This window comes from Wyeomyia smithii, chromosome 3 (genome assembly GCF_029784165.1).
Source record: "Wyeomyia smithii strain HCP4-BCI-WySm-NY-G18 chromosome 3, ASM2978416v1, whole genome shotgun sequence".
Taxonomy (NCBI): Eukaryota; Metazoa; Arthropoda; class Insecta; order Diptera; family Culicidae; genus Wyeomyia; species Wyeomyia smithii.
Window position 1 is genome coordinate 67,462,293 of NC_073696.1, and position 22,289 is coordinate 67,484,581.

At 40.0% G+C, this 22,289-nt stretch overlaps 4 protein-coding genes across 11 annotated transcripts; 2 read left to right on the top strand and 2 right to left on the bottom strand.

Moving 5' to 3' along the window:
* The first annotated feature begins 739 nt into the window (after positions 1-739).
* LOC129731875 (secretion-regulating guanine nucleotide exchange factor) lies at positions 740-4,457 on the top strand. Of its 3 annotated transcripts, XR_008729106.1 has the most exons (5): positions 740-869; positions 926-1,872; positions 1,944-2,053; positions 2,108-3,816; positions 4,220-4,457. XR_008729106.1 is itself a non-coding variant. In XM_055692236.1 (3 exons), the coding sequence occupies exons 1-3, from the start codon at positions 858-860 to the stop codon at positions 2,035-2,037; spliced, it is 1,053 nt and encodes a 350-aa protein (XP_055548211.1). In that variant the 5' UTR covers positions 740-857; the 3' UTR covers positions 2,038-2,100. The 3 variants fall into 3 exon arrangements, 2 of the variants coding, with proteins under 2 accessions (XP_055548211.1, XP_055548210.1); XM_055692236.1 differs by lacking the exons at positions 2,108-3,816; positions 4,220-4,457 and having other exon boundaries at positions 1,944-2,100; XM_055692235.1 differs by lacking the exons at positions 740-869; positions 926-1,872; positions 1,944-2,053 and having other exon boundaries at positions 2,111-3,816.
* Position 4,458: 1 nt separating this feature from the next.
* On the bottom strand, positions 4,459-5,597 carry LOC129731877 (uncharacterized). Its single transcript, XM_055692237.1, has 2 exons — positions 4,777-5,597; positions 4,459-4,698 (listed from the first exon to the last, which is right to left on the bottom strand). The coding sequence occupies exons 1-2, from the start codon at positions 5,440-5,442 to the stop codon at positions 4,507-4,509; spliced, it is 858 nt and encodes a 285-aa protein (XP_055548212.1). The 5' UTR covers positions 5,443-5,597; the 3' UTR covers positions 4,459-4,506.
* A 1,488-nt stretch (positions 5,598-7,085) lies between these two features.
* LOC129731878 (uncharacterized) lies at positions 7,086-8,202 on the top strand. Its single transcript, XM_055692238.1, has 2 exons — positions 7,086-7,771; positions 7,840-8,202. Exons 1-2 carry the CDS (start codon positions 7,109-7,111, stop codon positions 8,029-8,031), a joined length of 855 nt encoding a protein of 284 aa, XP_055548213.1. The 5' UTR covers positions 7,086-7,108; the 3' UTR covers positions 8,032-8,202.
* Positions 8,203-15,798: 7,596 nt separating this feature from the next.
* On the bottom strand, positions 15,799-18,039 carry LOC129729482 (CD63 antigen-like). 6 transcript variants are annotated; one of them, XM_055688083.1, is made up of 7 exons: positions 17,887-18,039; positions 17,135-17,243; positions 16,883-17,071; positions 16,648-16,821; positions 16,491-16,593; positions 16,282-16,424; positions 15,799-16,214 (listed from the first exon to the last, which is right to left on the bottom strand). In XM_055688083.1, exons 2-7 carry the CDS (start codon positions 17,198-17,200, stop codon positions 16,155-16,157), a joined length of 735 nt encoding a protein of 244 aa, XP_055544058.1. In that variant the 5' UTR covers positions 17,201-17,243; positions 17,887-18,039; the 3' UTR covers positions 15,799-16,154. The 6 variants fall into 6 exon arrangements, with proteins under 6 accessions (XP_055544058.1, XP_055544059.1, XP_055544061.1 ...); XM_055688084.1 differs by having other exon boundaries at positions 17,893-18,038; XM_055688086.1 differs by having other exon boundaries at positions 17,964-18,007.
* Positions 18,040-22,289: the final 4,250 nt, after the last annotated feature.

The following is a 22,289-nucleotide window of genomic DNA, read 5'->3' on the forward strand; positions in this document are numbered from 1 at the left end:
CACGGAACCAGCTGATAATACTTAAGAAATAAAAAAATTTCATACTTATTACTAGCAGTAATGCAGTACATAAGGGGCCATCCACATACCACGTGGACAGCTTGGGGGGGGGGGAGGTCTTTGTGTAATGTCCACGGTCCGCACAAAAAAAGAAGAATTTCTATGGGCATTTGTCCACGGGGGGGTCAAAATCGTTAAAAATCTGTCCACGTGGTATGTGAATGGCCCCTAATCGAAAATCTTGGAGTGAAATAAACATATTGAAGGGTCGGCGTGTTTTTGGTGCTTGGTTCGGTCTGGTCACATTCCGACAAAATGACATCTGAAATATCACATAGTATGCATTACATTGAAGGAATTACTTAAATTATATGAAGAGCTCTCAATAACTACATTCCATTAGATTTTAAGGGTCTTTGTTATAATTCTATCTTAGATTAACTCGTTTGGTTTGCTTGCATTTTTTTCGAATGTTTTTCTTGGTCAAATTATAATCTAATAAATATTTTGCTTGCCAAGTTTCTGCGATCTAGACGCAGAGATGTTAAGTGCGTAGTGCAAAATTTAAATTAATAAATCATAAATGATAGAAAGCAAAGTTCACTCGGTATTAACATTTATGCAGTACGATGTTTTGCGTTGGTATTGAATTTAATCAATTTAAATTAATTTCTTTACACACCCCTGATATCCTTTTTATGAAATGTTTCAGTAGCGTAAGTAACGCATACGATTTTTCCGCAAAATCAGCAAACAAAACAAACCAAAACAGCACCGTTGCCGAAATTGTAAATAAAAATTTGGGTCGATTAAAATAAACCAATAAACTTCGCTACTATAAGTTGTACATTTGGGAAATGTACGCCTGGGTAAATAAATAATTCATTCAGTTTCTAACAAAATTGTTCAAATACACATTTTGTAGGGTGCGAATAGCCATGGTCAATTGGGACTCGGATTTACCAGCGAGATGTGCGATAAGCCGCAACAGGTAGAATCGATTCCGCTGACGATGAAACGAATTGTGTGTATCAGTGCTGGTGGTGGCCACACATTAGTTCTCGACGGTGAGGGACAATTATTCGCAACTGGTTGGAACAATCGAGGCCAGCTAGGTTTGGGACATACGGATGATATTCATCTCTTAACTTGCGTTAATCACCTGGGTTTCAAATCGATTACGACTGGATGGGATGTGTCGGGAGCAATCAATACACAGGGTGAACTATATCTGTGGGGTTCGAACGTGTGGCTGCAAATTGCCGATAGCAGTGTAAAATATTATTCTATGCCTACAAAAGTGCCATTACCACCGGGACGATACGCGCAGAAAGTTTGCTTTGGGTTGAGGCACACTTGCGTGCTGTTGGAAGACGGTAGTTTATTTCTATTTGGAAAATCCAAGTGGTTAGCGCAGGAGAAACTTGAAAGTTTCACACACTGTGGAGTGCAATTTTTTGTTCTGAAAGACGCTGACCGAATAGCGGATGTTGTAAGTGGCGAAAATCACTTAGTTCTCAAACTGCAGCATGAAGCAATTGTCTGTCGAGGCGATGACAAATTTGGACAATGCTTGAAGGGTCAAAATGTTAATGTTAGTCAAAGAGAGGTTGTTAAGTTACAAGCGGGTTGGTCGCATTCGGGCTTTTCGACCGACAACGGTAATGTTTACCTGTGGGGACGAAACAGTTACGGGCAGCTGGGCGTGGCAGTGGATACAAGCTGTGATGGACCAGTACTGTTGGGCATAGAGAGCAAGGTGATCGATTTCTGCCTTGGTTCACAGCACGGGATTGCTCTGGCAGAGGATGGTCTCTACACATGGGGCTGGAACGAGCACGGGAATTGCGGTACTGGAGGTGTTGAAAATGTGTAGGTTGTCGTTTCGTAAAAGACAGTACGCTGTATGTATTCATATTGAACTTTACGTACTTTTATTGCAGATGGACACCAACTAAACTATCGGAGCTGAAGAAATGCGACAAAGTTTCAACGGGTGCCGCTTTTTGTTTTGCATGGAAAACAGGGATGGTATAGTTCTAAATTACAATAGGTATTCAAATTAGGAATTGTCGTACGCACAATAAAACGGATTATCCTTTTGTAGGCAAGAAACTGGAAAAGGCATTTTGATGTAACTGGTATTGGATTTGTTTGGTTTTTCTGATGTCATTTTTCATTTGTGAACATTTTATTGCTTCTGATCTACATGATCAATGAAGAATAGCGTTTCTCTAATTACATTATTAGTGCGCTCTGCAGGTATACGAATTTTTTAACTGTTTACCTGTATCAAGAGAGCGGTACGTATTTGCCAACCAACAATCAGTTTGCCTTAATAGGTGCTCCAGTAAACATCTAGCTCAGTTAATAGATTGTACTATATCGCGTTGTGGCTGGCTGCTTGCATTATTCTAGGAAAAGTTATACAGTCTAGGATGGCTACGACTTTCGTTAGTGAACCCTCGTACTACAGTGCTGATTTGAAGTGTTACTTACCATCAGTAAACCGTACTTCTCGACCACTCTATAGGTTTAGTAACCGTGAACAAAATATGATTGTCGATCAGGCGATGCCTACTCCAGACTTGAATGCTCGAATGACAGATATTCGGCAAATAGAGGAAAATATTCGTATTGAAAGTTTCTTGTTGATGCAAAACAATAATGTTCCTATGGGTCGTAGTTCAACTCCAAGTCCAGCTTACTGTTTCCATTGTGATCATCGGCATCGAGAAAAATGTTGTTTATACATAGGCGACAATGAAGAAGATATCAATCGGTACTCTGCGTGGAAACAAGATTTGGAACAATCTTGTGATAAGCCGCAGCATACATCACGGATTCCAGATGCAATTTCTGGTAATACCACACCTTACTGGTTTCCGCAATTTACATATACCAATCCGTATAAAAAGGAAGAGCCAAAAAAGAAGGAACCATCGAGGGCAAAACAGTTTTATCATCCTTTATTGAGCTACAGTATGTCGAAAGGACCGTTTGATTATCCTAAAACAACAGCTACGCCATACCAACAATATATGATGCATCTTCGAGACATGAACAAGCAATTTACTTTAGATGCTGGTGATCAGTTTGACCAAGTAAAGAAGCCAGAACGCAACGCGAAACAGTTTCATTATCCTTTATTGAGCTACAGTTTGCCGAAACGTCCATTTGAGTATCCCAAAACAACAGCTACTCCATACCAGCAATACATGATGTACCTCCGAGAGATGAATGCACAATTTCCGCTAGATACTGGAAACCAGTTTGACCAAATTCATCATACTCAGCCGGCCGAACCATACAAAGGTGTACAGTTTATTCAGCAATTTCATACGTATCACGTCTACAATGGTCCGGTGTACGTTCAACATCATAACCAAACGCCTTTTTATAACGATCATCACCATTACTACCAGCGATATCAACAGGAACAGCAACAACAGTATATGTATAACGAGCAATTGCAATCACCACACGCGTTAGCACACAACCAACATCTATTCCGATATCCGCAAAGTGTGGCACCAACTGTTCAGCCTCATTCGTCGGGACATTCGTTCCCACTGTGGATGCTTTTCTATCAAAAGAAATCACTGAATGACGAAGTACATGTGCCAAGACCGGCTGTCTGTCCTGTCTCCAGTGGTGTCACGCAGCCTCTAGGACTGTATAATGGTTTCGGGTGCACCAATGTGCCAATGGATGTCGACGAGCAGACGCAACATCGGGGATATCACGCGCCCGCTCAGATGCAGTATTTTGTGTAGTGATTCATAGTTGAGCCTCTCCTAAATGGCACCGGAAAAGGTTAGCTTGATCATGTTTTTGGTGTTATTGTTATGGCATGAATATTTTATCCTATCGATACTCTGTAGTGATTGCTGAAAAAATGTAATAAGTGGTATTATTTTTCATTCTTCAAAGGACTTGGATCAAGCAGGACCAAAAGAGTTTTATCAAATATGTCAAGCAACCAACAGTAATCCTAAGATTTTTGAAATATTTCTCTTTGCCGTTCCATTGTGAATTCAGCAATCAGCCTTTCTAAAACCATTTTTTCGCGACGCTTGAGATCGCTTACCAATTCGAAAATCAACGAAATCGCTAATCTGCCAATCAAAAAAATATTTAAAACATGCCTGCCACTGTACATTGATTAGTAAAAAACGTAGCATATATTGTGAAACTAATCAATATTTTTCTATTTCAGGATAGGCGACATCGTTCACGCAGAGAAAAGACAAAACCGTTAGATTCGTTCATCGTAGCTCACAGTGTACATATCTAGTAGATGGTGGAGGATCACAGCACAAAATATAAATTGTAATATAAGTGTACATAAGCAAGAAATATAACAGCAGCAGTAACGATACAATGCAATACAGAAATCAACATTTCGCAGAACCAATTTGGTTTCAAGAGTGTAAATATATTAATGAAACAAGACACTAAAACTTAAGTGTTTTCTTTGCATCGTTTAGATAACCAAAACAGGTTTCAATTAAGATTCTGGCAGTTTACAATCTGTGTCTGGATTCGTGTGAAAATCTCGAAAATGTCCAGCTCCGTGAGTTGCCCGCAGTAGGATATCCACCGCACTAGGATGTTTGCGATCTGAGTTAGATAATTACCAGCGAAATATATTTCACTAGTTATGGCCGATAGTTCACTGGTTAGAGATGCGATATACTGCAAAAGAAACACGCATATATTCCCACAAAACAACGAACTAGCAAAGGTACAAAAGGCAAATATGTAGATACTCACCGTTGCAGTGCAGAGATTAGATCCTGCTGTGGTACAGAGCGAAATTTGTTGGGTAAGAAGGTTGTAGTCCACTAAACCGTATGACAATAAGTTCGCTGCTATAGGCGCTATTGTAGAAATAATAGCAGTTTGGTTGTCCAAGCAGGATCCGTATCTGGACAACGAAACGTTTGCAGCTACCAGTTGGGTTGCGTTTGCTAGAGCACATCGCTCTCCGTTTGCTGTAAACGGAGCTGATGACACTAGCATATTTTGCAAAAGGCTTCTCATCACTCTTGATACTTTGTCTTGCATCGTGCTGATTTGTTGCTGAATGTACGATACCATCGAGAGGTCCATCTGTTTCACCATGTCCATTTGCGGATTCAGTGTGGAAATTATTGACATAATCGTAGAGTTGTACGTAGGATCAAGGACGCTGTACGTCTTATTCAGGGCTGAGTAGGTACTGTTCATACTGTTCAATAATCCTACCGCTGCATTGTAGATCTGGGTTCGAGCATTGTTGAGTGCGGTATTGTACGTAGCCAGGGTAGTCGAAATGGTCTTCAAAGAAACGGCTATCGATTGTAGTACATTTCCGCCGGCGGTTAGCGTCCAGTAGGCGCTATGAACTGTACCAGAAAATATTCCTAAGATACAAACTATCGTGAACCAGCGGTTCATGTTGATTCAGGCTGTACTACGCGAGTGATGCGGGCCAGCTTTTGGTAGAATGTTATATACCTACTTACTAGATGTTTTTGGGTCAATGAAAGAAATTGTTTATCCGCCAAAGTCGGGGGTTTCCGGCTCAGATGTGAACGTGAGATCTGTTTTCGATGCAGTGATAATCAATAATGATCTGCTTTGTGTTAAAATTGATGGGATGGCTTTGTTTCTAAAGTACAGTTTTCAGGTACATGTTTTCATACTGATTGGTAATAAAGTGCGCATGTGAATGATGTTATTGTTAAACTTTATTGTAAAATTGATTACAATGGTAATGATTATGGATATGGTAGCAAACTTGTATCAATGTGTAAAACCCATATGGGAATGCCACATGGAAACAAACGTCATCGAAATATATGCTCATGTCTGCACAGGATAGAATTTCTGACCATGAGGAATGTTTTTCATCACTTTACCTAAGGCTTCGTACACAAATTACGTAACGCATGAAGGGGGGGAGGGGGTTGAATCTGCGTTACCTATTGTTACATAGGGGGGAGAGGGGTAGTTGAGACCGTTACGTAACTGTAATGTTTGCTAAAAATCGCAAATTTTGAGGGGGGGGCAAGTTGTCCAGCGTTACGTTATTTTAGGGGGGGGGGAGTCATATCGAACGTTACTTATCGTTACATAGGGGGGGAGGGGGTCTGAAATATAGGTTTTAAGCGTTACGTAATTTGTGTACGACGCCTAAGTACCTATGTCTTTTGGTTGTTATTGTTCGCGACAGAAACTTTTATCTTTTTTTTTAAAGAAAGCGTGTGATTCATGTGAAATCCGGTAGCATTATGTCTAGGAAATCGGGTCGAAAGTCTATCATTCTGCAGAACGTGCAAAGAGTGTATAACGACTAGGAAGTTTGGCAAAATTTTCTCCATTTCATCGTATTTGTAATGGAAATTCGCGTGGAATTACTATTCGACAAACGAATAGAGACCGTCCCAGAAAATAACAACACTCATAAAATGAGTTACAAACAAAACGTGTACCAGCCACAGCAAAAGCCCAGGTTCGCTCAAAGGGGTGAGTTCGGGTGTCTTTGGTACCAAAAATAACACCTAATGTAAACTTAGCACAATGGCTTCGCTTAGAATTTAAATCTACAATACTGTTCTACAAAAGTAAGTAGCTTGCCAAACTTTTTCTTACTAAAATTTCCAGCAGTCAGCCTTTTCGATACTTTTTCCTTTCCAAAAAGTATGAAACTGAGAAGACCGTACAGCTTCTGGACCACACTGTAGGTAATTTTGTTCTCCAAAAGTTCAATAATATTTAAAAACGATTAGATTAACAATAGTTGAAATTTGTGCAAGGGAGCTTTATACGCATGCGCTACCTTATAACAAAAACCAACGAAACCAAGCCTTTCATCAATACATTGGCAGAAAATCCTGAATAACAAATAACTCTTTATGTTACATCCTAACAATATTCGAGTTACTGCTTCTCTAAAAAGGTGCACACATATTCACGTCACGGTTTCACAACATACTGTCGCAGTGAACAGAACAACGGCTTCATTGAACAATTGCACCCGTTAGTTTGTGATATAAAAGGCTTAGCCACGTTTTCGACCTCAGTTGGTTTTAATTGGGGAGTATTCATCATTCAGCGAAAGATGAACCGTTTAATATCAGTTACCCTCGGCTGCCTGTGCATTATCTATGCCGCCCAGTGTGCAACTCTTAATCAGACAGTATCGGCCGCTGTTAGCACTTCGATGACGAAGGTTAACGCAACGATCGTAACCTTTAACAGTACCGTCGCAAGCGCTGAAACATCCGCCCTCGCAGCACTGATCGCGTTTGCAACGGTAGTCAACCAAACGATCTATCCTTTGCTCACTAAGTACAGTGCTTATGGGGTCAATGCAACCCAGGTGAAGACAGCTATCGCGGGAATCTCCGAACAGCTGGATGATGCCAAACAGACTCTGCAAACCTTCAATTCTAATCTTTTCACTGCCGCAATCACGCCAGTTCTGGCTCAAGTACAAATTATCAACCAAACATTGAACAACGCCGCTGTTAATTTGACGACACTGTCCTTGACTGGCGGTAAGAATAGCGTTACCTGTCTCACGAAATATGGTGCAATGCTATCCCAAGCACCAGTTTCGGTGGACAGAATTAACACATGCATTACGGCCGAGGTACCTCGGATATCAGCACTAGCGACAAACGTGACTACGATATTCTCGATGGCCCAAACGGTTGCTACGCAAATGTTAAGTCTGATTAATATTTGCTCACCAGTACCGAACCAAGCATGTGTGCAACAGGTAAATGTCGTTTTTTTGCGTACTTTATGGGTGGTTTAAACTTTTATTGTTTTCGCATATAATTTCAGTTTTACACTCAGTTCAGTACCGTTGGGTCGGACGCATACAACATGCTGGAGTTATTCAATGGATTTTCTGCGTTTTCCAATACAATTTCGTTCCGATTGGGTCGTTGTGCAGCGCTGGTCAGTGCGGACATCAGCGTACTGTCATTGTCATATACGAATAGTTTTGTAAAATGTCTTACAACGGGTTCATAAGTGTATTCTAAGTCATTATAAACTTACACTAAATTATATGCGGTTGGTTGAATTAAATTGCAAACGCCTGCAGCGTTTCCTTCTAAAAATCGCAGAACAGGTCGGATATTCTTTGTTGTAAGTAAAGAGATTTAGATTCGATTAGCATATCGAAGTGACGGACTAACAGACGTGCCTCGAGTCCATTTTTTACAAAATCGTCGTTCGAGTGGTAACCAAATCTAAGTTGTAAACATCTGCTCCAAGTACAAAAGAGAATAGTTTTTGTTCTTGGAGCAGATGAAGGGATGAAAAATGGATTCATTACAGTAATAGAAGAAAATTGTAGGTCTGAGCAGTACGCCATTGTACTCGATCTATGGCTGCTCGATGTCACTCTTGCAGACTGCCACTTTCCACTGGGTCAATCAACCATGCACGTTGCACGCCACGACGCCGCGTTTCTATTGGGTCGTTATCCAGATCTATTTTAACCGGGCTTCCGTCCGACGTCCTTACGACATGCCCAGCCCACCTTAGCCTTCTGATTTTAGCCGTATGGACTAGAGTGCGTTCCCTCAGCAACTGATGCAACTCGTGGTTCATTTGTCGTCTCCATGTTCCATGTATTTTGACTTTGACGTTATGACTAGTCCGAGCTGACTGGCCTCTGCCTTAAGTCTGCGGTACGAAGGCTCAGATCGGTAGGGAAGACATATACAAGCCGGCAGGGCCGGCGGTTCATGTGGGTAGTATGGGTAGTAGTAACCACTCGGAACTTACCCACACGGAACTATCTGACAAAACCCAAAAAATGTAATGTTGCGAGCGACAGATTTTTTGATGGATATCGTTGAGCGAGAAGTTATATATCTATAGATTTATGTACATTTGTAAAGTTTCTCACGGAAAAGGATTATTTTTTTAATTGTATCATTTACGATAGAGTATTTCATTCAAGATAGGGTTCTAAATTTCATTTGCGATAGAGTTCTAAAGTTTTGTTTTCTAGTAAAAATTTCCCATGCCAAGTTTGAGCTCAATCGGATTTCAGGAAGTAGAGCCTTAAAGCGGTCAAAGTTACAGTTCTTCGATCGATGAAAGAAATGTTCGAGCTAGGAGTGTCTCTTGTGTGTTCTGGTGTAGCTTGAATCTCCCAGCACAAAAGTTTCAATGTCCCTGAAAGTTAATTTTTTTAAATTAATTAATTTTTTTAATCAGATCTCGACATTTTATGCATTTCTAAGAGATTTGTTATAAAAAAAATCGATTTCGGAAACTTCAAGAACTACTCTTGTGCATTTTTAGGCTGGTCAAAAATGTAAGACTTTCACGACTGTAAGTGAAACCTTATCAAGAGTTCGATTAAGCTCAAATTTTGGATGGAGACTTTTTTCGAGAAGACAAAATTGTTTAGCCCTAACGTTAATTAAGAAAATGCTTAAAAAATGCCGATTTTTCATGGGTTTACCTTTACACGCACTGACGAATCTACCAATGCAGCATCAATTATAGTAACCCATGAGAAAAAATTGATTCGTACTCTAACCGTAATGGCGAAAACAGTGAAGCTTCTACGCTCAGAAGTTGCGTGATCAAAGAACGCTACCCCACCGCGTCGGATGCGGACATCGTACGGAAAAGGGATACCGGCTACGCTTGTTTCGGTATCTACAACATCTTGTCACTGTTGGACTACAATCAGAGCATCGAAAGCAAGACCGGTTCCGGACGGCCGACGATCCTGAGCCACAATACGTTCCAAAGAATGCTAAAGAGGAAGACCGAGGGAAAAGTTGCTACACCGCTGTGTACGCTTGATCGGAAGGTCGGTGTAACCGGCCAAACAGTGGAAAAGTACCTGGCAAACATGGACATCAGAAAGCGGCAGTCCCGTCCATTGGTCTCGGAGCTGCAGGCAATGACGCAGTGGCAGCGGCTGAATGATATGGTCGAGTCGATTTTTTCGGCGAATCGCGATCTGGCAACGACTGGCAGGGCACTCTGTATTTTACTTCCCCACGAAGGAAGTAGAGCAAAACCATTTCAAATCGCCTGGAAATACGCGAAAATTTAATCGACCATTTTTGATTTGAATGAAACTTTGCACACGTATTTGGCTTAGCAAACTGAGCATTTTTCACAGGTAGAGAGATTTTTTACACCCATGAGTTACATTCTAAAAGGGCGTATGCCTTTTGGCATAGGTTTTATTCGAAGCATTGTAGCCCAGAAACCGTTGGTTGGATAGAAAAACTGTCTGAGAATGAGTTGTAGGGAATCAAAAATGCACCATAAAAAAATATACACTGTACAAAAATAATTTTTACCAAAAAAAAAATTATAAATAAACATTAAATTTCAATTTAAAAAAAAAGAGTTGAATTTTTTTTTTTTTTTTTAAAGAAACTTGACGTTAATACGCAACTTTAAAAAAAGTCCAGGATGGAGAAATGAAAAATATTTTTTTATGGTAGATTAATTTCTTTATGAAAATTCTAATTCAAACATTTTTCAAAATATTTGTATTCTGATGATTTTAAAAGATGCAGAGAGTCATTTTGAATCAAAAAGCTCTTGGTAGTAAACATTCTAAAGGCATTGGTTTTCGAGTGATTTTAAATTTAAGCTCGAAATATTATAATTATTAAGGAAAATACACGTTTTTCTTAATTTGTCCATGGTTCTCCCACAAAAACCATACGTTCATTGGAATGCTTGATCAAAAATATATATACAATTCATTCTTTGACAACAAAACGATTTTCGAGTTTTATTATCTCAGGAACATATTTTTTTATGACATAGATACTTTACAGAACTAGTTTCACCTTATATTTTATATACATCATAAGTAAATGATTCGTCATCTTTTGAAAACAGCTTCGTTTGTATCTTATTTTCTAAAGTCGGAACAAAAGAGTAATACTTTTGTGTGGCAGCTATTATTATAGATTTTTTGAAAATATTGCTCCATCCTGTTACTCCTTGTTCATATTCTTCATATGATACCCAACTAACTGACATTTTTGATGATTTTTTATTACTTTTCTGATTAGACCAATCATACAATTCTTTTGCGCTTGTAATGGGATGTTTATGTTCTTTAGCTAAACTTACATTTCCTGCCATTCGTTTTAATATGCCACCAATTGCATGGGCCTTTACCATGAGAAGTTGCAAAAAAATGCCACTCTGCATCGACGTTATATTTTGTTGCAAAGTTTTTTCTATTTTTATATTGTGAGGCTCCATCAGACATTAATATCGCTTTTTTCAACTCTATTGTTGTTTTCAAAAAACTCATTAATTTGGCAATGAACACCTGAACCGCAACAGTATCATAATGGAGTACTTCCGATATTATGATGAAGCTGATATTCTTAAGTGTTCCAGATTCTGAATAATAAACAACGAAGGGATGAATAATGACTTGACTATCATTCCAATAACTACACGAATCAGAAATTGATAAAGACGTATCAAAATGAGCTTGACTGTTCAATATTTTTAGTTTTGCAATAACGTTTTCGTTTAATTTGCGTAAGCTTGATGAGCACCGATGATCAGGAAAGGGTTTACAGCATTTGGGCTTGGTGTATTCCATTTTCACTTTATTCATCTTCACAAAATGCAAACTGTTACTAACACATCTGGAGTAGGTGCAATCGTATTTATATACGAAAACAGATATTATAGGTAACCCAGTAGTTATTGGTTGCGTACTTTACAAACAGTTATTAATAGTAAACAAGTAGGTAGTGTTGCACGACAAACATATTATTTTATAAAACATTTTTATAAAACATTCGAGCAAACTTGTGATGTATATAAAATATAAGGTGAAACTAATTCTGTAAAGTATCTATGTCATAAAAAAATATGTTCCTAAGATAATGAAACTCGAAAATAAATATTTGATTCTTATATATATATTTATATCACTTAGAACATTTAACTCTTTTCTTGAGAACCGTTCGCCCAATCGTTTTGTTGTCAAAGAATGAATTGTATATTTTTGATCAAGCATTCCAATGAACGTATGGTTTTTGCTGGAGAACCATTGACAAATTACAAAAATCGTGTATTTTCCGAAATAATAGTAATTTATTGAGCTTATATTGAAAATAACTCGAAAACCGATGCCTTTAGAATGTTTACTATCAAGAGCTTTTTGATTCAAAATGACTCTTTTCATTTTTTAAAATCATCAGAATACAAATATTTTGAAAAATGTTTAAATTTGAATTTTTATAAAAAAAATAATCTACCATAAAAAAATTATTATTCATTTCTCCATCCTGAACTTTTTTTTAAAAGTTGCGTATTAACGTCAAGTTTCTTTAAAAAAAAAAATAAAAAAAAACTCAACCCTTTTTTTTTAGTTGAAATTTAATGTTTATTTTTAATCTATTTTGGTCAAAAAAATTTTTTTTTGTACAGTGTATATTTTTTTATGGTGAATTTTTATTTTCCTACAACTCATTCTCAGACAGTTTTTCTATACAACCAACGGTTTCTGGGCTACAATGCTTCGAATAAAACCTATGCCAATGGGTGTAAAAAATCTCTTCACCTGTGAAAAATACTCAGTTTGCTAAGCCAAATACGTGTGCAAAGTTTCATTCAAATCAAAAATGGTCGATATTCGACCATAGGTCATTTCGCGCGATCTTGCTCAGTAAGCTCTGAGGTGAAATTTATTTCACATACCAAGTTCCCAAAAAAGGTGCTGCTGTGACTGACCATCAGCGAGAAGCTCCGTACTGACCGTGAAATTTATAGTACGAAGTGCCTGCCAGAAGTTGAGTCGTTCACCAAGAAATATCATAGGAGCGAAGACGCTGTGCTCTGGTCGGATCTGGTGTCGGCCCATTACTCGAAGCAATCGTTGGAGGAGTTGAAGTGGCTGAAAATCAATGCGGTACCCAAGGTGCGTCCCATCCAGAATTTCTGGGCGAACCAGAAGCGTAAGACCTACTCCAACAATTTTGTCGCAAAAATTGAAAAGGAATTGATAAATAAAACAAAGAAAGAACTCAAAAACATCTCGTCCACCATAGCGAATGTTCCGGTAAACTCCCGGAAGGCCACTCGCAAGGGCGTGGAATTGCTTTTGCAAGTGAGCTTATATAATTACCTTCCATGGTAAACTCATTGAAAACAATTTTCTGCCTTGGTTTTTTGCTATCACCATCCGAATTTTTTTTTTATTTTTTTTAATGCAAACTTTACTACTGAACAAAATTCGAAAATCCAGTTTCTCTTGAACATTCCATTGGCATCCACTGTCAAACTGTCGTAAAATTATGTTCAGGTATCTCTAGGTCGCCCCTCCGGCTACACCTTTGTCACCCATGAGCCTTCCCTATTCCTTACTACCCACTCGGGAAAATAATGTGACGCCGGCCTTGCAAGCCGGTGATTGGCCTGCACAGCCTGCACACCGTGACCAACGACAACGGCTTGCGATGCGTCAAGTTCGCAGCTTCCCGAGGACTGGCAATCCGAGGTACCTTCTTCCCCCGGAAGGATATCCACGAAACCACCTGGAGATCCCACCTGATCAACGTACAGCAAACCAAATTGACCATGTTCTCATCGACGGCCGGTTCTTTTCAGACATTACAAACGTACGCACCAATCGCGGTGTGGATATTGGCTCGCAAAACTACCTATTTGCGGTATCTTTGCGCTCAAAACTGTCGACCGTATATCACGCGCGACATCGCCGAGCCCCGTGGCTCATCATCAAGCAGCTCCGGGATTCCCAGGCTGCGGAAGAATGCGCGCCACAGCTTGAAGCGGTACTACCCACGGCGGAGGAGCCTGGCGCATCGCCTCTCGAGGACGGCTGGTGCAGAAATCGCACACCTATCGAAGAGACCGCAACGGCGACACTAGAAAGCACCGAGTGGCAGAAACGACTGGAATGACGGGGACCTGGGCGATATATCTGGGCAGGTCAACGAGAGAGAACAGGGCCAATAACGAACGGGCACGGAACGACATAACCACGATTCTCAGACGAAAGAAGCGCCAGCAAGAGAACATATGGGGGTGGAGCAGCTGTACCACGACAGTGATACGCGGAAGTTCTATGAGAAGATAAACCAGTCTCGCAGAGGATATGTGCCGCAAGTCGACATGTGCAACGACGCGGATGGGAATCTTCTCACGAATGCCAGCGAGGTGGTCGACAGGTGGAAGGAGTACTTTAATGGACACCTGAATGGCGATACAAAACAACAAAGCCGCAGGAAAAGATGAACTGCCGAGCGAGCTTTTTAAGCATGGGAGAGAGGCGCTGGCTAGAGCACTGCAATTGGTCATTTCCAGGTTTCGAGAGGAGGGAAAACTGCCAGACGAGTGGATGGAGGGAGTCGTCTGCCCCATCGCCAAGAAGGGTGACAAGCTGGAGTTCCACAACTACCGCGGTATCTCGCTAATCAATACCGCCTACATACTACTTTCACAGATCCTGTTCCGTCGTCTATCCCACACTACAAACCCGATCTTCTCAATCCGACAGATCTTACAGAAATCTCGCGAGTACAACACATCACATCTAAAGGACTTCACGGCGGCCTATGATACAGTCAATCGAAAATAGCTATAGCAGATCATGCACGACAACGGATTTCCGGATAAACTGACTTGATTTATCAAGGTCACCATGGTACAAGTGAGTATCTACGTGCGTGTTTCGGGGATACTCTCAAGCCCCTTGAATTACGCAAATGGTTTTGACAAGGTGTGGGACTTCTTGTTTGCTGTTTGACATCGCCCTTGAGAATGTGATCCGGAGGGCGGGTATCGACACGAGAGGCACGATTTTCACAAGATATGTTCAGCATCCGGGCTTCGCGGATGACTTTGACTTCATAACACGCAACTTTGCGACGGCGGAGGGAACTTACGCCCGACAGAAAGCCTAAGCCGGACGATTCGGACTGCGAATAAATGCGTCGAAAATGAAATACAAGCGAGCGAGGCTCCAAGGGAAACAACATAAGCTTCCCTACTCAAATCTCTGTAGACGGCAATGAATTTGAGGTGGTCGACATATTAACACCAGCAAAGAGATTCAGAGACGCATCCCGGTTGGAAATCGTGCCTACTTCTTACTTCGGAAGACACTTCAATCGAGTCGAGTGCGACGACGCGCGAAGTTGACGCTATACAAAACTCTGATAAGACCGGTAGTCATCTACAGAGTCGAGACAACAATGGTTCTCGAGGAGGACCTTAACGATCTTGGAGTTGCCGAACGAAAGGTGACTATCCATGGTAGAGTTCAGACGGACGACGGGAATGGCGACGGTGCATGAAACATGAGTTCTCGATACAGCACGAGCCACCACAGTCTTCGTCTGATTGGTAAGGTTAGCAATTAGAATCCGTGGTGGACAGAGTCTTCTCTTGAGCCTCTACTTCTCATGTATTTTGGCTTCGACGTGTTTATGACTAGTCGGCTGAACGTTTCCGTCAACGTCTGAAAGTTGCATGCCGTAATGTCGATGTCGTCGGTGCTCGTGTCTATCCCCGCTCTTCTAATAATCTTCCATACCACTGTTAAAAAGCAGACATGAGAGCCCATCATCTTGCCGCAAACCTCTACGAGATTTGAAAGAACTCGAGTATTCGTTCTTGTCATTGAAACTGTCGATATTGATCAAAATTCGGGAGTTTCGGGCTTGTTCCAAGATAGATAGATAGATTTTGAAATATCAAAATTGAGGTATGTGATATATTAACGAAACACACAGTAATGATAGAATAAATATGTTAACTGGCTCACAGTAATTGTACTGTTCTAAAGCAGGTATTAGACGAAGCAAATATTTGCTATTTTTCAATACAGATTTAATTTTGTGCAAATAAAAAGCGTACCAAAAACAGCAAATATTTGCTTCGTCTAATACCTGCTTAAGCATTATGGTTTTATTTTTTCCTATTTAACGCTTTCTGAAATTACTAATCGAAGCAAGAGAGGGCAACAAGATTAATAAACGTAACAGACAAACATAGTTCATAAAATAATTGTTCAAACGTTCGTAATTTTCACACATGTAACGACACTTGAAACACTTCCACTTCAATCATCGCTCAATCAACAATTAGCACTTTACATTAAATTGTGACTAGAACCCTGAATGTTTTATCTGCTTTGCCAGATAGCAGGCAAAAAGTATTCCGAAGAACTGTAAAAAAAAAGAGAGAAAAAATATTCGAAAAAACCCATGGGTTTCAACCCAAAGCTGTACCAACCTGTATTACGGCTATGGCGATTCCAGCGGCTCCAATACTAATGGCGTGCGACTTGATGTAGTTTCCGAAAGATTCAATGCAACCTGAAGAACGCAACAGCTCCGGATGGTTCTCATCCACACATCGTCGGTACCCGATGGAAACTGTTTATAATGTATTATTTATTTATGTATTATTTCTATATGTAATGCTGTTTTATAATAAATCACCTGGAGGTTCCACACAGCAGGACATGGGTAGGTACGAAATGTTAAACAAAGCTGGATTCGCTTCCGCCCATTCCTTCGAGCTTTCGACTCCACAACAGTTGTACTGTATGAGTGGTAAAATTGGTTAACATGCGCGACATGATATACTGTAACTTACGGTGGTGTGAATTTCATTCCAAATTATGGTGATTTCTTCAGATTCGTTGCCATATTTTTTCATCGAACTGCGCATTGTGTTGGATAGTAAGTTGTATGTGTCATTTCGCAGGACATACCCACTGATACCGGCCGCAAGTTCTAGGATGAAGATCAGCACCAGTAGTACTGAAAACTGTTCAAATATTAGTAGTTATTAGATTTTTTTCTGTGGTGAAAATGCGGGTGAATCTTACAGTGAGTGTCATGCAGTAGTTTTCTTTGTACGCACCGCAGCATCCGAAGAAAGCGATTACGAAAATCAGACTGCCGATCACTACCAGAAAGGTGGGAACGCTGAAAAATTGTGGATCCAGGATATCCGAAAAGTTATGATATGCGCCCTGAACCGTTAACCCGATGGCCATAATCGTGATGCCTGTTATCTGTGTTTTTGTATGATGTTAATATTCACCAGGAATTGATTTGTTTATTGTATAGGTACATACCACGAACAAAAAGTTGAACAGAAAAAGTAGATATTTCACAAGATTTGCACTGGTGCTCAGCGACATTTTGACGGTTGGTTTGTTGTCGTGTTGTTAAAAAAGAAATAATCTGTAATCAATAGAAATGACGATGAAATCCGGATACTTTCTTTTCTCATGCGATGGACTGATAATTTTTGTTTATTTGCTAGCCAGCTCCATTATCTTATCTCTTAACAACAAAGGTGAAACGTTTGATATGTCAATTTGAGGTATCAAATAAATGTGCGCTATCGCTTTTGCTGTTTCGTAGAATTTTTTCTAATGAAGTCATACAGTTCTGCGGTTTTGCAAAATTCAATATAAAGAATTCATTCGAAAGGTACACTTGAGGTTAAAAACTTTTTTACGTGTTTTTTATTACGGTTGTAATCCACGTGGGACAAATGTAATCGTACATCATTTAATGTGATGACCCCAGCTTTACGTCAGAGCCATTGTTTAAAAAAAGAACTTCTTCATATTTAGATACCGCATTGGAAAAACACTGCTGAGAAGTCAAAACCTTACGAGAACTGTTCCTATCAGGGGCTTATTTCGCATACACGCCGACAATCATCACGAGTACGTGTAAATTATTCACATTAGGGTGGAAAATGCGCAGTCCCACTTCCTGCCACCGTCACGCGATATTCCTGGTCATAACTCTGAACTTCCACTCATTCACAAAGAAGTCACTACACGGTCCACAGATACCGGCATGACTTATTTACCTTTACCGGCCTATATTAGAATACTGCTATGAACAGATAGATAGTATGAAACGGCTGTGTGAATTAATTATACAGACACAATAAGATCGTTCCTCGAACCACTAGCCGTGCGCCTCAGGAAACCGATAAAACGCAACTGAGGCAAAAACGGCAACAGGCTTTTGATTGCCGCTTGTTCAGCACTACACTCGTATGAATACATATACCCACATGAATATCGCAATCGTTTTTTTATCATATTGATTTAAGTTCTGTAGAAAGTATCATAATTACACAGGGAAATATTGCCTATTGTATTTGTGTTGCTATACACTAACACATGCAGCACTGCAATAGTTTTTAACACTTAAACATTCTGTGTTTACTAAGCTATTAAATGACATTGTATTACATACGTCATCCTATAGCGAATATCTTACAGCGTCGTGACGACACTGTTTGGTATATTTTAGACATGTATAAAAAGCCGTAAGGTAAGAGGTTCTTAAAAAAGTTTAAATAGTAATAATACTAATTTGAATACGTCCTTCAGTTTTGGTGATACAAACCTTTTTCTAAGAACCTCTTGTCTTAATTCAAATTCATCATTCAAGATAGTTGCTTTTGAGAGGGTTTTGGTGATTTCAGCGATTTCTTTTTTTTGATACTGTTTTATGATATGTCTTCAGCTTGATATAGCGGATTAAACGATTACTATTTTTCTTTTGTTGGTTTTGGTATGTCAAGTTTTGATGGTAAACGAAGAATGTTATATTCCAGCCTACGTTTCAAATAAGAATTTTCAGCGCTCGAAAAGTTTAAAATCAAGAGTTTAGAAATGTTTACGTATGCAGGATTAAGAATTATAAAAATGATCGTTCATCAACTCGAAATGACCCGAAACTGATGAATCATTTCACTAGCTTAGTTGCTGGACTTCATCGTTATATGGTGTCTCTCAAGGAAAGAGAATATTTTCGCAGCGACCATAACTTCTTCTGATTAAACAGGATAATCAGAGAATTATAATATTATTGTAATATAAGTAATCTATACACACTTTTTGAAAAATCTCAACATTCTTCATTTTTTTCGAGCAAAGCGGTGGTGAAACAACCCCTGAGTTTTTATACTTTATATCCCTACCTTAAAAACCTTTTTTTCTGAGTTTTTCTTTGAGTTTTTTTACTTCCAGCTCTTTTTAATGTCAACCAGTTCAAGTATTCAAAATTGTTTTCGCTATGTAATTTTCGGTTTAAAGCGAGCATAAATAATTGCAGATTTCTGCTTATATTATCAGTTATACTTCAATTTAAGTGAGCAGATGTACTACATTTTCCACGTTAAAAAAAAACACATAAGCTCTGAGCCCCGCGCGAAAAATGACATAACATTTGAAAGTTCCAAAACAGACTAAAAAGTAGAGTCATTTTCAGGGATCTTCGTGGTCGCAAGATTACAGAGTCCGCTTTGCTAAGCGAGGAGTCGTGGGTTCGAACCTTAGTAGAATCAGGTCATTTGGATGTCAAAGGATTTTAACGTGGGTTTATTCTCAGGCTCTCCACTACATAGCCTTCCTTCAAGCTGAATCCCTGTCGAATTTCCTCCCAACAAAAATAAGTCCCTGTTAGAGTAAACTGGTTTGAGTAACGTATTCTCCAGGAAATTGTGATTATGGTGCGATCTTGGCTGGAGGAACGAGGTTTCGATAAGAGTCCTTCCTCTTGACAAAATATAAATCCTACTTATAATAAAATTTAGCAGAGGTAAAGCATTAAGAGCCTCTTTAGGGAATTGTGATTGTGACGCGTAGTTGGTAGGAAAAACGAGGCGATATTGGCACGGGTAACGAGGTATAGTAGAGTAGTAAGCTTGAAATAGAAGGGTAAAACCTCACACACAAGCATAGGGAGAAAAAATTGTCATTTTTACTTGCAAATCACGAAAAAAAAACAACAGCAAAAGTAAATATCCAGGACATTGAATTTTGAAATTCACCTTGCTCTCTAAAAGAAACAAAAAAAAAAACTTTTCAGGGAAGTTGACCTAAAAACTCCGACCGACTTTTAAAGAAGGCTGAAATATGTTCAAAGGTATAGCCACAGACTAACAGACATAACACGTCGAACAAATTTTCAATAAAATAATCGTTTGGATGATTCCAGTACTTTACGTTAGTAACACTAGCACCATCTGCTGTCGTGTTCGCGCTGCGTCATGTATTTCGAAATCAGCGCCAGCGTTACTGCATGTGTCAAATGGGGAACTACAAAATATGTATGAGATTGCATGACAGCGCCCCAGACGACGTTTTCGCGTGATGACTGTTATTCGATTAAAAATTTGACATGAACGTTTTTTGTGGCGATGGAACCCGGTTCCAGTGTTACGTCTGTTAGTCTGTGGTATAGCATTCCAAAAAGGTTGGCAAGAAGGAAAAAATCTTTTAAGTGTGGTTAGTTAAAAAAAGATTATTCAATTATGCGGCTAGATACTGGGTACCATCGGTGCCGAGTTCTCCTACAGAAATAAAATAGACCTCACACATGCTGCCGGTACCCGGATAACTGTCCCATAATGAAAAACAACATGTTGAGAAAACGGCGATTTAATATTATCTGTGAATTTTCGGATTTCCAGCTATTACATCCAGAACCAATGACCATAACAGTTTCATGGCACCACAAGTTTATCGTTGAGAACAAAAAAACATGGATGGAATTGGTTTTACGTTATAAAACTTGAAAAAAAGACAGAATGGGACAAAATATGCGGGTACATTTCAAAAGTACTCGCATATTTTGTCTCATCACATATAAATTCAACCAGCAACCGGCAGTAACGTTGGTAACGTAAATTGCACTACAGAAAAACAACATTAGTCTAGTTAATTAAATGACATACGTCTAGATGCCTAAAATAATCCGACTGCGAACTGCAAAATTATATGTTTGCAGTTTGTACCACTATGCAGTGGGACTATAATGCGGGTACTTTCAATATGGGATAAAAACAACTTGGTATTTTTTCCATGTTTCTCCATATAAAAGTATCAATTTTTTTCCAGAAAATATGATAACAATTAAGTCGATTCCCGATGATAACTCAAAAGTGACCAAAATCAGTATGAGACAGTTATGCGGGTACCGGCAGCATGGTCCTTAACCTTTTATCCAGCCACTTCTATCCCGAAAACGATACGAACAACCCTATCGGTGGGGTACGAACAACCGAGGGAAGATCTGGTAACCAACTCCTGTGGGAGCTTGGTCGTGAGCTGACAGGAGAGGAGGACTCTTTTGAGTTTTCGAGCGTCTGTCCTCCATGTTCGAAGTAGCTCAAAACGGCGTCTGTAGTCCGGTTTAAGGGCGGCCAATTACCATCCTCGTGCCAATGTGGGACTCTAAACAGTTGTGCACGATGGCCCTCCGGCGAGATAGGGGGTTGGTGCGCAAGCCTTACAAGCCGCCACCGTAAAACACTCACAAGTAATGAACGAGGAACAAATCTCTCAATTTCTAAGGATCTCTCAATTTCTAAGGGAGCATACGAGTGCTCTCCGAAGTATTAAAATCCCGCCGGTTCGACGTTGTAGCGTTGCAGAAGGTGTGCTGGAGGGTTCAATGGTACGTACCAGGGATGTTACGGATGTGGTTTTTTAGACCTCTGCAGATGCGGATGCGGATGCGGATGCGGATGCGGATGCGGATATGTAATTGCGGATGCAGATGTAGTTACGCATGTCAATTTTAATGCGGATGTTCCGCATTTACGGATCGGAATGCGGATATCCGTAGCATCCTTTGTGTTTATTTTGCCTATTTCGCATGACCATGTCCCTCCCCAGTGCAAAAGTTATTTGAGCGAGCAGTAAATATAGCAAGGTAAATTTTTCTACAAAAATTCATGAAGCGATATTTTTTCTCAACATCTGCAAGGTATGATGCGGACGCGGATGCGGATTCAAATGCGGATGTCAATTTTCATGCGGATGTTCCGCATTTGCGGATGCGGATATCCGTAACATTCCTAGTACGTACGTTCCGGGACGGTCATGCCTTCTACCAGAGCTGCGGCAACACAAATGCACTGGGACAGCTTTTATAGTGATGAGCGAGATGCGGAAACGGGTGATTGAGTGGTGGCCAATCAGCCCTCGAATGTGCATCATAATCAGCAACAGCATCATAAACGTGCATAGCCCCCACCTCGGAGGTGCAAAAAAGGCGACAAGGATGAATTCTACGCGCAGTTGGAGCGTTAGTACGATCACTGCCCAAAACATGATATCAAAATCGTCATCGGGGATTTCAACGCTCAAGTCGGGCAGGAGGAGGAATACAAACAAAATACAAAGATTCAGCGCACACCAGCTGACCAACGAGATGGGCCTATAACTTATCGACTTTGCCGCCTCCAAGAAC

What these genes read in the sequence shown, in the direction of transcription:
- LOC129731875 (XM_055692235.1), top strand. Translation starts at nt 2,439, where the DNA reads ATGGCTACGACTTTCGTTAGTGAACCCTCGTACTACAGTGCTGATTTG.
- LOC129729482 (XM_055688083.1), bottom strand. Translation starts at nt 17,200, where the DNA reads ATGTCGCTGAGCACCAGTGCAAATCTTGTGAAATATCTACTTTTTCTG. An exon ending in ACTACTGCATGACACTCACT is followed by an intron (nt 16,822 to 16,882) that starts GTAAGATTCACC and finishes ATATTTGAACAG; the next exon opens with TTTTCAGTACTACTGGTGCT. An exon ending in CTGCTGTGTGGAACCTCCAG is followed by an intron (nt 16,425 to 16,490) that starts GTGATTTATTAT and finishes CATTATAAACAG; the next exon opens with TTTCCATCGGGTACCGACGA.
- LOC129731877 (XM_055692237.1), bottom strand. Translation starts at nt 5,442, where the DNA reads ATGAACCGCTGGTTCACGATAGTTTGTATCTTAGGAATATTTTCTGGT. An exon ending in CTAATCTCTGCACTGCAACG is followed by an intron (nt 4,699 to 4,776) that starts GTGAGTATCTAC and finishes TTTCTTTTGCAG; the next exon opens with TATATCGCATCTCTAACCAG.
- LOC129731878 (XM_055692238.1), top strand. Translation starts at nt 7,109, where the DNA reads ATGAACCGTTTAATATCAGTTACCCTCGGCTGCCTGTGCATTATCTAT. An exon ending in ACCAAGCATGTGTGCAACAG is followed by an intron (nt 7,772 to 7,839) that starts GTAAATGTCGTT and finishes ATATAATTTCAG; the next exon opens with TTTTACACTCAGTTCAGTAC.